The following is a 13644-nucleotide window of genomic DNA, read 5'->3' as shown; positions in this document are numbered from 1 at the left end:
AGAGCTTGTGGGACCCAAAAGACATTTTTTAAAGAACAGCAGGCAGTTTAACTGTTCAAGACAAATAATAGACTCATGAACAACTATCACTAAACAAAAAACTTGCCCTAAATCTGCCTGTAAACTATTATAATAAAGAGAGATGTGTCAGACAGGCAAGTAGTATTAAGTTTTCATTTATATTAATTGTACTAATAATTGCACTCGTACAAATACAGGAACAAAAATTGTCACTGGGGCAGTGCCTATTGAACAAGGTATTTTTAAAGCTTTTTGAACAAGGGAAAGTTGTACTGTTTCTGTTCCTCAGAGGTGCTGTATACATTAATAAAAAAAGTGTTATATTTAAATTATAAAAGTAAAAAACAAAGTGTACCATTTGAATTTTTCGCCAAATATTTACTTTTAAGGTATTTATCTGTACATCTACCAATATGAACCCTTTTTGGTACAACTTTGGACTTTTTGAAAAGATTCTACTTCATAAACTTTTGTGTTATTTTTTGTGAGCATGTGTATGGAAACTTTTATGAATTCCATTATTATCTTATCCTATAAATTCAACATGTAATTTTGTGTAAACTTCTTTTAAGTGAAAAAAAATAAATCTTGCTCAGTTTACTACATAAAATATAACATGCCTTTTATATGATTGCTTCTATTTTGGCAAAATATATACACGTTTCACAAACAGTTAAAGTCAGAATTATTAGTCCTCCTGAATTATTATCCCCCCCCCACCCACCCATTTTTTTTATTTAACGGAAAGAAGTTTTTTTTTAATAACTGAACATACTAGTAGTACATATTACGATGAACGTAATAGTTTTAATAACTGATTTCTTTTATCTTTCTCATGATGGCAGCACATTATATTTTACTAGATATTTTGGCCACTTTATTTTGATGGTCTGTTTGTTTAATTTAAGTTACATTGCATCTACATGCCAACTAATTCTTATTAGATTATAAGTAGACTGTTTGGTTGGGGTTAAGTTTAAGGTTAATGTAAGTTGACATGTACTTGCAAGGTTTCTTATAGTCAGTTAAATGTCTGTTTAGAAGCAGTATTAACAGATATTAAAAAGACAGTCTACTAATACTCAAATGGACCATCAAAATAAAGTGTTACCAATATTTTTATAAAAGTCCGAAAAATGTGCAATTTAAATTGTTAATTTCAGTTGAAGTCAGAATTATTAGCCCCCCTTTGGATTTTTTTTTCTTTTTAAAATATTTGCTAAATTATGTTTAACAGAGCGAGGACATTTTCACAGTATGTCTGATAATATTTTATCTTCTGGAGCAAGTAAAAAAAAAAACATTTTTGGGACAAAATTATTAGCCCTTTTAAACACTTTTTTTTTTCAATAGTCTATGGAAGAAACCATCATTAAACAATAACTTGCCTAACTACCCTAACCGAATTAACCTAGTTAAGCCTTTAAATGTCACTTTAAGCTGTATATAGGTTTTAAGTGTTTAAAAATATCAATTCAAATATTATTTACTGTCGTCATGGCAAATATAAAATAAATCAATTATTAGGAATGAGTAATTAAAACTATTATGTTTAAAAATGTGTTGAAAAAAATCAGCTCTCCGTCAAACAGAAATTATAAATAAATTATATATATATATATATATATATATATATATATATATATATATATATATATATATATATATATATATATATATATATATATATATATATATATATAATAATAGTTTTTATATTATATTATATATTTTCTTATATTAATAAGAAACTGCTTTTATTCTAGCCAGAACAAAACAATTAAGACTTTCCCTCTTAAGAAAAAAAATTATTGGACATACAGTGAACAATTTCTTGCTCTATTGGAAATATATATATATACATATAAAAAAATCACAGTAGGGCTATTAATTTTGACTTCAACTGCATATTAAATTAGTCAATTTTATTTTTTTTAAAAAAGCCTTAAAACTACAACTTATTAATATAGGTTATTTAAAGTTCAGTTATTTTAGCTAAGACCTCTGAATCACTTCATTCATGAAATTTAATTCATAAAACATATCTAGCTCTAAATAGTTAGCATTTTTATTCAATTCTAATTATCATATTATGCAAAAGAAAGTAACCACAGACACTGTATTTATATTATCTACTTCACAGATTTATTGCAATTAGCTTGTTGAATTTCTTCATGGTCCACGTTAATACATTTAGTAATAACAACAACACAAACTTATAAATGCAAAACAACAATCTTATAAATAATAAATATAATATGATTAACATAATACATTTCTTACATCTCAGTTTTTACAGTCACTCTTAAATACAGACACTCAATAAATAGACAAATTGGTCAAACAGATCTGAATTATAAATAATCTTTTATAAAGTTTTAGAGTCAAAGGTATTCATTCACAGAATGAGAAAGAACTTTTTACAAAAAAAAGAGTCTGTTTCAAATGTTCTGTTCATTCAAAGTGCAGTGTCCCAAAGAGCTTGTCCCAGTGAGTGAAGTATGGAGCGTAGTTGGACTTGAACTTCTGATGGTGGACATCATGGTGTGGAGCTCCTCCGTAAAGTCCAAAAGGCATCAGTCTGTGCGTGGCCCATGGCAGGTCATAGCCACAATGGTCCTCAACTGACAGCCACATGTTCAGCATGTGGAAGAGCATCTCTGTCATAGGATGAACCCCAAGCAACATGGGATTCACCGCAGCGAAGAACCCCAAAGACAGGGTCTCCCAAGCCCCAGAGTACTCAGTGGCCAGAGCGAAGGTGGATGTGTATTTGTGGTGCACCTTATGGAAAGTCCGGTAAAGCCAAGGCACTTTGTGATGTAGAAGATGCCACACAAAGTACTGGAAGTCAAACAGAAGCAGGCAGGCAGCAAGATCCCAGACGACCCGCAAGACCCCAGGTGCCTCCGCTAGGTAGCTGACAGGTCTCCAGTACCAGTGCAGGACACTCAGCGGGAAGATGTACACCACGTGGTTGTAGAGGGAGAGTGCGAGGCAGCTCCACATCATAGTCCAAGACACGCTGGCTTTCTGTTGGATCTTGTATCTCCTTATCAGTTCTACCTTTGGAGACAGGGCATCCAGAAGGACAAAAGGCAGGCAGAAGCTTAGGTAGACTGTAATTGAGAAGAGGACTGGGAAAAATGGAGACCTTAGCTGTGCTTCGTACTGCAGAATGCAGTCCCAGATGTGCTGTAGTCCAAACATTTCTATTTCTTTTCAGTTCTAAATCTGAATGATGGCACATGGTGCTTTCTCAAGCCCTTATAAAGCAATAAGTCCCGCCTCTTACTCTTGATGCCTTGCCCTAAATGGCTCTTCCTGTTGGAATTTCCAGGATATCTCGACGTAGTGTGCGTGCGTGACCTCACAGAGGATGTTAGAATAATCAGATAGGTGATTATAAACTTTAGATCATATTAAATATAAAAATAACGTAATATCGAAAAAGACTGAAAATGGTTTAGTCTATTAAGATTCAACTCCCAAAGAAGATGGAGGTATTGAATCAACACGTGGACATAGTGACAAAACATACGACAAAGAAGAGTAATGTAAAATCAGAACTTGTTAACGAACTTAAAGTTAGTGATGACACTGCGAGTGATTATCTGCGAGCTGGATCTGTCAATCCTGCATAAATGCTACTTTATTGATATTTCACACTTTTATATTTTGTAAACATGGCAAAATAATAATTAATCTGGTAAAATATGGTTTAGTATTTTGTGTGTGTGTGTGCCTGTGTGTCATGTTCACGTCCGTTGGTGTACTGTTTCTAGAACAACAATTATGAAAATGATAGGGGAATAGTTAGATAGCTAAACACCGCCGCCTGCTGTTTATATTATTTATTGTCGCTAGTCCTACCCCCAGTGCGCCTGTGAAAAATAAAAACTTTTTTATTACAGCCCATAAACGTCCAATGAAATAAGTCAATGACCTACATTTTATGATTTAGCAAAATATAATATATATCTAACGAAATCCCAAATTGCTAAACTTGTTTACTTACAAGAAGAAACTGGTTTAATTTATTTTTGATTGCTATATCTAGTTACCTTTATTTGGAATAAATATATTATTATTATTATTATTTTACTTGATTAAATATTTTAATTTATCTATGATATTTCTGAACTTTTCTGGTTTTATGACTATTGTTAGACTAAGTTTTTCATACACAAAAATATTTTTTTTAAAGAGACCTTGATTTTTAACAGTTTGAAAATTTGCTCATTGTAAACCTCAAACAAGAAGAACAGTACATTTCTTAAAGCAGATTATCTTTTTCCTAATGATCGAGGGCATTGTTCATATTTATTTTCCTTTTTGGCTGAGTCAATTTCTTAATCAGGGGTCGCCACAGTGAAATGAACTGCCAACTTATCCAGCATTGGTTTTACACGGCAGATGTTGAATGCATTGCATTCAACAAAATATTATTTTCACTTTCTTTTAAATACAAATTGTAAATAATTGTAAATTGTTAATCAAATAAAAAAAATAGTTCTACGTTCTTAGGCTGTCGATGCAGCGATGTTTTATTTATTGCAATAAATAAAAAATAATAATAATAAAATAATAACAAGAAAAGAAGATGATGACGTTTCAGTAAACCCGATTAACGTATTAATAAGGTTCGCTTTGAGGAGTCCGACCAAGATGGCGCTCTAACAACAAGCGGATCGATGTGCTCTGTAAGCTCAAACATTGTAATTGGCTAGTAGTGTTATTAGTTGAAAGCTATTTTACTCTGTGCAAAGAGAGAATATAATATAAATACTACAGAATTAGTCCCTGTTTGTGATAAGATGGGTAAATCGGAGAAAAGGAAGAACAAAAACGTGTCTCTGGGGACAGCTAACGCTGCTAATGTTAGCAGTAACGTGAGTGAAACGATGGGAGCCTCATGTAGTTATGAAACGGAAAAATTACACAATTATTCAAAAATTAGTGTGGACTTTGACGAATTTATGATGTGTGAGGAAGAATTCCCTGCACTTCCAGAAACTCCATGCAAATCACCTGCTACAAAACAACGGAAAACTGAAAGTTCGGAGGTTGCCATTCTCTCCCAACTCGGAGCTCTTTCTCAATTAATAAACACCCGTTCTGATGCTTTAGAAAATGTGATCGGAGAAAACACAAGAGCGATTACCTCCATGAAGGAGGTAATTAATGAAAATACAAAACAAATTACAAGTGTGAAAGAAGCTATCGAATTTGTGAGTGCTGAGGTTAACCATCTGAAAAACAAGTATGGAGTGATGGAATCCACACTGAATAAGGTAGAGGAAACGTGCGTGGGACACGACCGAAGGCTGTCACAGTTAGAAAGTTACTCGCGGCGGTGGAATCTCAGGATGCACGGCATTCCGGAAAATGAAAGAGAGGATGTTCGTGGTAGGGTTATAGACGTTTGTCAGCATCTCTTACCAGAGGACAAGGACAGACTCTCCAGCGCCGTCGACACTGTACACCGGTTAGGTCGCAAGCAACCAAACAAGAACAGAGGAATTATTCTACAATTTGCTTCCCGTTTCTTTCGCGATGCTGTTTGGCGTGCAGCAAAGGACTCTGCCTTTTTGCGCGAAAATAACATTAAAATATCAGAAGACTTATCCCTTGCAGATAAAGAAAGAAGAAACAAACTATGGCCAGCAGTGGAGAAAGCAAGAAAAGATAATAAACGAGCATACTTCATCGGAAGTAGGGCTTTCGTAGAGGGAAACGAAATATTCCCTCCTGCTTGAGACTTTACATGGGAAGGTGTGTGATGTTAATATTAAGTTGGTTAAAAAAAATGTCTTTTTGTTAAATTGATGGCCTTTTTAGGACAATTAAAACTGATTTAATAGTTTACTTCGCTAATTTCTCATTTTTACACAGTTAAGCCAATAGTAAAGGGGTATTTTACAAAAAGGGCCTCAATTTGGAATTTGACTTTACAATTTTATTTATTTATTCTTTTTTCTTACCTTTCTATTAACACACCTGAAAAAAAATATATCACTGAATATAGTCTATAAAAACTTTATGGGCTAAAGTAAAATTGTTCAACTGAGTAGCTTCTATACTTTAGTAATTTAATCTGATTTACAAAAATTTTTTTGTTCTTTGATGTAAAATTTATGCACCTTAATTAACACTACATTATTTTTATAGTTCATATAGAGTTTGCAGTTCTCATCGTTCTGAATGAAGCTTTGCAAATCCTTTTTCGAGAATAATCTAGTTTAATATTCTAGGTTATATCTTCTTTGTTATGTCTCTTTCTATAATTTCATTTAATACACGAGGGTTAAGAAATACTCTAAAAAGAAAAGCTATATTTTTGTATATGAAAAAGTTTAAAACTGATTTTTGTTTTTTGCAAGAATGTCATTCTGTAAAAGAGGACTATAATTTTTGGAGATCTCAGTGGGGTTTAGATTTATGGATGGCTCATGGTACAAACAAATCAGCTGGTGTTTGCATCCTTAAAAATCAATTTAATGGGAAAATTATTTGCTCTGAATGTGACATAAATGGCCATTATATTTGTCTTGTAACTGAAATATCCAAATCAATGTTTATCATTGTTAATATTTATGGGTTTAATCAACAAAAAGAAAATGAAAAACTTCTTGATCTAATAGAACAACACATTTTGAAATTACTTACTAAATACCCAAATGCTTTTTTAATCCTTGGCGGAGATTTTAATGTTGCATTGGATAATAGGTTAGACAGATGGCCTCCAAAATCACCTGATAACTCAAATCTTTATTTTAAAACTTTCATTGAACGATTCTGTTTAGTTGATAATTGGAGAGACACTCATCCTAATCAAAAATGTTTCACATGGGGAAATAACTCTCTTTCCAGACAATCCCGTATAGATTTGTGGCTTATCTCAAGAGATTTAAATAAGGCTAATTCAGACATTATTCCATCACCCTTTTCTGATCACAGATGCATCTCGATAACTATTCCTTTTTCAGAAACTGCCAACTTATGTAGAATCAATTCTTACTGGAAATTGAATTGTTCATTGCTTAACTATAAAGAAGTAAATGAAAAAATCGAATTTATAATTTGCAAGTACTGGAAAAAAGCAAACGAGGAAAATGTTTTTGGAAAGAATTGGGAGTTAGCAAAATATGAAATCGGAAAGTTTTTAAGAACATTTAGCAGTAAATTAGCGAAAGAAAGAAAAGAAAATGAAAATATTATAATATGCAAAATTTCTGATTTTCTATCTAAAACTATTTTGTCTGATAGTGAAAAGGTTGAATTTACCCATTATCAAAATAAATTAGATCAAATCTATCAGGAAAAAGCAGAGGGAGCATTTATTAGATCACGGAAAAGATGGTTGGAAGAAGGTGAGCAGAATTCTTCTTATTTTTTTAGATTGGAAAAGCAACAACAGCAAAAAAATCTAATTGAAAAACTTATAATTAATCAATCAATATGTGAAGACCAGAAGACTATTGCTAATTTTTGTGCTAAGTTTTATAATGATTTGTACACCTCTAAATTTAATAAACAAAATGCTTTAGATTTTTTCGAAACATTATCTTGTGTAAAAAAATTGGAGAATGCTGATCAGGCTTTTCTTGAAGCTCCAATCACATTAACAGAAGTTGAAGAAGCAATTAAATCATTAAAACGGAATAAATCTCCTGGCACTGATGGTTTCATTTCAGAATTTTACCATATGTTTAGTGAAAATATTGCTCCCTTCTTGTTAAGTGTTTATAAGGAAAGTACAGATAACTCTTTTCTCCCACCTACTTTATGCCAAGGTTTGATTACGCTAATCCCCAAACCAAATAAAGATCGAAATTTATTAGATAATTGGCGTCCAATAACTTTGTTGAACAACGACTACAAAATAATTGCTATAGTTTTAGCTAAAAGATTAAAAGTAATTTTACCTTCTATTATTGATGAAACTCAGTCAGGCTTTATGCCAAATAGACATATATCTAATAACATAAGATTAATTTTAGATATCCTAGACTATTCTGATATGATTGATGGAGACAGTTTCATATTTTTTTTGGATTATTATAAAGCCTTTGACACTTTAGAACATGGTTTTTTATTTCAAGCGCTTAAAGAAATTGGGTTTGGTGTTACTTTTTGTAAAATGATTAAAATGTTATATAAAAACATAAATAGCTCTATTAAGTTAAGCAGTGGTACTTCCCCAAGATTTTTTTTACATCGTGGAGTAAGGCAGGGATGCCCAGTATCACCTTATTTGTTTTTAATTGCAGTACAGTTTCTTAATTTACATATCAAAAGGAGTAATTTAAAAGGAATTACTATTGGAAGTACAGAGTTAATTATAAGTCAACTAGCAGATGATACAACATTGTTTTTAAAAGATTCATCTCAAGTGGCGGCTGCATTAAATACTCTACAAACATTTTCCAATGCATCTGGTTTAAATCTTAATTTAAATAAATGTGAATTACTTCCCATTAAAAATTGTGGTGTTTCCTCAATTTGTGGAGTAGCTGTTAAAAACTCAGTATCTTACCTTGGCATAAATATAACTAACGATAAAAATAGATGTGATGCTAACTTTAATCCAATTGTTGCAAAAACTAAAAGAAAATTGAATAGTTGGCTTCAAAGAGATCTGTCTATTAAAGGAAGAATTTTGCTCACCAAAGCAGAGGGCCTGTCTCGTCTTTCTTATGCAGCTCAATCTCTGTACGTAGATAAGCCTACATGCAAACTAATTGATAAAACTTTAACAGACTTTGTCTGGAAAAATAAATGCCACTATATGAAAAAGACTGTTATAATAAATTCGTATAATAAAGGAGGTCTTAACTGTATTGATTTCTGCTCTTCAAATTATACTTTCAAAATTAATTGGCTTAACCAGTATCTACATAAAGAAGACTCAATTTGGAATATTTTCCCAAAACAGGTATTTTCTATTGTTGGAGGCATTAAGTTTTTATTGATGTGTAATTATAACATAACCAAAATTCCTGTTAAATTTTCAAATTTCCATCAACAAGTACTTCTGGCCTGGACTTTAATTTATAAACATAATTTTACTCCTCACACATTTTCTATTTGGAATAACCAAAATATTTTATATAAAAATAAATCTTTGTTTTTCAGTGATTGGTTTAACAACGGTTTGCTTTTAGTTAGTCAGTTATTTAACAAAAGAGGTTTTTTAATGAATTACTTTGAATTTATTTCCGAGTATAACATACCAGTAAGTCCAAAAAATTTCGCCATTGTTATGGGAGCTATAACATCAGGAATTACTATGCTCTTCAAAAGTACCATTCATCTCACTCCTAAAAAAGTGTACCTTTCTGATCCGACAGAAACATTTGTGGGTAAAATTTGTTTTTCAAACAAAAAAGATAGAAATTACAAAATTAGATCTCTTTTTATTGAAAAAGTTGCTACATTGTCCCCTGTAATCTCTTATTGGAATAATATCTATAGAGATTTGATATGGGAAAAAATATGGTCTTTGCAACAAAAATATTTTCTCACCAACAAGGTCAAAGAGGTGTCTTTTAAATTGATCAACAAATTTTATCCTATAAAACAATTTTTGAAAAAGTTTCATTCTAATATTGATGTAAAATGTTCATTTTGTCAATTTCATACTGAAACTGTTATTCATTTATTTTGGGAGTGTAATTATGCTGTACAATTTTGGAAACATATTGGATTATTTATTAATGATAATATACAACAAGATGTTTCTGTTACTTTTAAAGAAATTGTTTTTGGTTATTATGAATCTGCCCCTACTAAGAGAAATGCTTGTTTTGTTATAAATTTAATTTATTTTCTTTGTAAATTCCATATCCACAAATGCACATTTACTAATACTAAACCATATTTTCCTGTGTTTTTGCAAGAATTTAGTCATTACATACAATTAATTTCATTATCTAAAAATAAGAAAGCAAACAGAACTATTTCATTTTGTAATGACTTTAATTTATGTACTGTTCTTGATTCTTAAATGTCTTACCCTCAAGTTTATATCATGTTCTTTATTTTTATTTTATTTTTCTGTCTTTCTCTCTCCTATCTCTTTTCATTGACAATGTAATTCATATTCTGCATTGTAAACAAATATTGTTACAAACTTGTCAACTGTTTTTTTGCAAAAAAAAAAAAAATAAGGTTCGCTTTGAATGTAAATTGAGAACAACAATAAATGTGATACTCTTCCGTTCCCAGATCTTGAGTAGACTTTCAGGTGAGGATACCAACTGTTATGATAAATGAGGAACAGAGTTCCTACGGGAGAGGGGTCTGGATGCAGACCTGGTGCAGTGCAGTGTAAAATGGGCTTACCTAACCCCACCGCTAACCCTACCCCTCACAGTGTCACTCGCTCCATTTGAGTGCATTGTGTATTGCATCGCTGAGTTATGCACTCTCAGATTGTCTTGCATCGTGGCTGCGACCATTGTGCTGCCGCTCCCTATGTCACAAGAATTAAATTATCATTCCAAACTCCAAAGGCATTATTTAAATGCTTAAATACTTCAAGTGAGGAATTCTCTGTGATAATTAGGCTCTTTTAAAAGGAGCATGAAACGCTTGTGAACTAAAGTGGAAATTGGGTCGAGGCAGACTCATTTCTTAACACTAACAGCCCATACGAAAACGAAACTTATCCTTACTTTCGCTTTTGTGACATCGAATCTTTCCCTACACAGCTTGGACGGAAAGAACACTACGTGAGGTAGGAGTAACAATAAGACCTGTTGTTTGAACGTTTTGTTTAAAATTAGCATTTTGCCTGTCATCATGTGTAGTTTTAAGCAAATCTTTCTACACACAGGAAACGATGTCAACATCATTTGTGCTTTTTCAGTTGATAATCTTATTAGCTTGCCTAACTGCATATATAAGCCGAACTGCATACATGAATTTTGTTATTTATAAAATGTAATAATACTTAACATATCTTGAACATTCTAAGGGCTGGATTTTGCTATATAAAACAATTACCATGATTTCTTTTCTCTCATGCTTCCAGCAGTACAGACATGGAGGATAAGCTCAGGCAACTGGAGTGTCTTTTTACATGGGGAGTAAAACAATCAGACATAGCCGACCTGAACAGCATTCTGCAAAAACTTCATGACAGAATCAGATTTTGTCCACTGAAGTATCATGCAACATATTACAACCTTCTGGCTTTTATCAGTCACCTGGAAGGTAAAACAGACACTGCACTGGACTATCTTCAAAAGGCTGAATCAGCATTAAAGGAAGACCAGCGAAAGGAAACTGAGTACTTGGTAACATTTTCCAGCTTTGCGTGGATCCACTACTATTTACAGAGGATAAATGACGCAGAAGAGTACTTGAACAAGGTGAATGGTATATGCAAGGACATACCGGGTTCATCCGTTTACTCCTGTAGCTTGCCCATAATACATGGTGAAAAGGCCTGGAGCTTTTTAAGACTAGGTCGAACATTCTATGAGCAAGCGAAAGAGAGCTTTTCTAAGGCTCTTAAAGAGGAACCAGATAACGAATTGTTTAATGTTGGCTATGCAATAGTGCTTTACAGGTTACATGGCATGACCCAAGCAGAAGACCCTGGAAAAGTTATAGCGCAGCTTAGGAAGGCTCTTAGCCTCGAGCCTGCAAACTCTGAGATCATGGTACTTTTGGCTCTGAAACTCCAGGGGTCAAAGAGACAGGAAGCTCAGAATCTTATAAAAGAGGCCCTCCGGTTGTCTCCCGATGTTCCGCAGGTAACCAGTTATGTGGCCAAATACTTCAGGACAGAGGGCAACATTGAAGAATCACTGTCTGTCCTCAAGAGGGCAGTAGAGTTGGCCCCAAACTCTTCTTTCCTGCATCATCAAATCGGCCTTTGCCATAAACAGCAGCTTATTCAAATGTTTGAAGAGAAGAAACATGGAAGTCGCATTTCTGCTGCTCAGAAAGCCGCCAAAGTGTCTGAATGCATCCAGTACTTCTCAAAGGCTGTGGAGTTGAAGCCTAATAATATTTATGCCAAAGTTAATTTAGCAGACGCCTTTGGGGAGAGCTGGCAACTTGGAGAGGCAGAGATAATCTTTTGCGAGTTGATAGATGACAACACTCTCAGTGAATCTGAAAAACAGCACTGCCACACAAGCTACGGTTTGTTCTTGCTCTACAAGAAAAAGGATGAAGACAAAGCAGTCAGTCAGTTCAAGCTAGCATTCAGGATTCCAGTCGACACCTATGAAAGAAAGCAAGCTGGCAAGAAGCTCAAAATGATTGCTGAAAGGAATCTCAACAACAAGAAGAAAGTCAAAGAAGCACTTGAAATTTTGGCTTTAATTTCTTCAGAAAAAGGGCAGGAGACGCAAGCAAAAAAGTATCAGCAAAGAGCCCAGCAGCACTCCTCACATACTGATGAGCTGACCCAAGACTTTGCGAAGAGACTTGAATTTTAACTCCTATTTTAGCTTAAATTAGTTAAGCTGTCTGCTTGGCCGAAGTGTATGTGTGTGAATGCAAGAGTGTATGGGTGTTTCTCTATGTTTGGTTGCAGCTGGAAGGGCATCCGCCATGCAAAACATGCGCTTGATAGGTTGGTGGTTATTTCCGCTGTGGCGACCCCTGATTAATATACAGAGATGTAGGCTATCTAAGTACAAATACTTAGTTACTGTGCTTAAGTAGATTTTTCAGTACTTCATTTTTTGACAACTTTTTACTTTTACTTACATTTTTACACAAATATCTGTACTTTTTATTCCTTCCATTTGTAAATCATGCTCGTTACTTTAGTTTTCATATGTTTGGTGGCATGATCTATATTAATTCTTGTCATTCCGCAATTTGAGCGTATTTTTGATGCAGTCAATCTATTATTCACCACTGCGCGCCTGCCTGCAGTAGAGCTCGTTTTTTTTTCAACCAAGGTTATGACGCGCCATATGTATTTTAGTTTATGAAGATTAAGAGAAAGGCAGGGATGACTTGGCAGGATGAGACAGAGGGAGATTGCGAATTTAACATAACTGATGCTGCTGTCCTGTTTACACGGTAATAAGACTTATTTTGCTCGAACAGTTCACAGGTAAACAAGAGAGACACGTCCCAGTTCAAAAATATGCAATTTAAATACTTAAGGTTGAAATCTTTTGTCCACTTCCGATCATCTGCACGGGATTTCTCTGGTCTTTGATCTAATACTTCTAAAAAAAAGTGCTATTTTCTAAAGATTTGTACATTTAGTTCTAAAACTATCAAATATTTTATAAAAAACTATATGCATTGGAACTTATTTCCGACGAGCTGATATTTTACCAAATACAAAATTTAACTGTTTAACAGTTTTTTTAATTTTTTTATTGACCCTATGATTTTACATATAGGCCTATATTGTTGTCTTCAATTAATTTTCAAAAGAGTCAAAAATATTTTTTTAATATATTCAATAAAAAATATTCAAATACAAAATTAAAAAAAATTATATATATTTTGGACAGATTTCAGTGTAAAATGTAAGACCTTATTTATAAAGATAGACAGGCCTACAGAATTATTTTTTAGAGTGTGAACATGAATGGCAGCTGTTGTTTTTGATCTAACAGCCGCAAAACTACATGATGA

At 33.1% G+C, this 13644-nt stretch overlaps 2 protein-coding genes across 2 annotated transcripts; one reads left to right on the top strand and one right to left on the bottom strand.

Moving 5' to 3' along the window:
- Positions 1-2143: 2143 nt before the first annotated feature.
- On the bottom strand, positions 2144-3261 carry ch25h (cholesterol 25-hydroxylase). Its single transcript, NM_001008652.1, is given in 1 exon segment — positions 2144-3261. A coding segment is annotated over 1 exon segment (756 nt). The 5' UTR covers positions 3232-3261; the 3' UTR covers positions 2144-2475.
- Positions 3262-11060: 7799 nt separating this feature from the next.
- On the top strand, positions 11061-12479 carry ifit9 (interferon-induced protein with tetratricopeptide repeats 9; the record flags this gene model as incomplete). Its single annotated transcript, NM_001328711.1, is given in 1 exon segment — positions 11061-12479. A coding segment is annotated over 1 exon segment (1419 nt), but the record flags the coding sequence as incomplete, so codon positions are not given.
- Between the last annotated feature and the right edge of the window lie 1165 nt (positions 12480-13644).

This window comes from Danio rerio, chromosome 12 (assembly GCF_049306965.1).
Source record: "Danio rerio strain Tuebingen ecotype United States chromosome 12, GRCz12tu, whole genome shotgun sequence".
In the NCBI taxonomy this organism is placed as follows: domain Eukaryota; kingdom Metazoa; phylum Chordata; class Actinopteri; order Cypriniformes; family Danionidae; genus Danio; species Danio rerio.
This window is presented reverse-complemented; position numbering and strand designations above follow the sequence as displayed.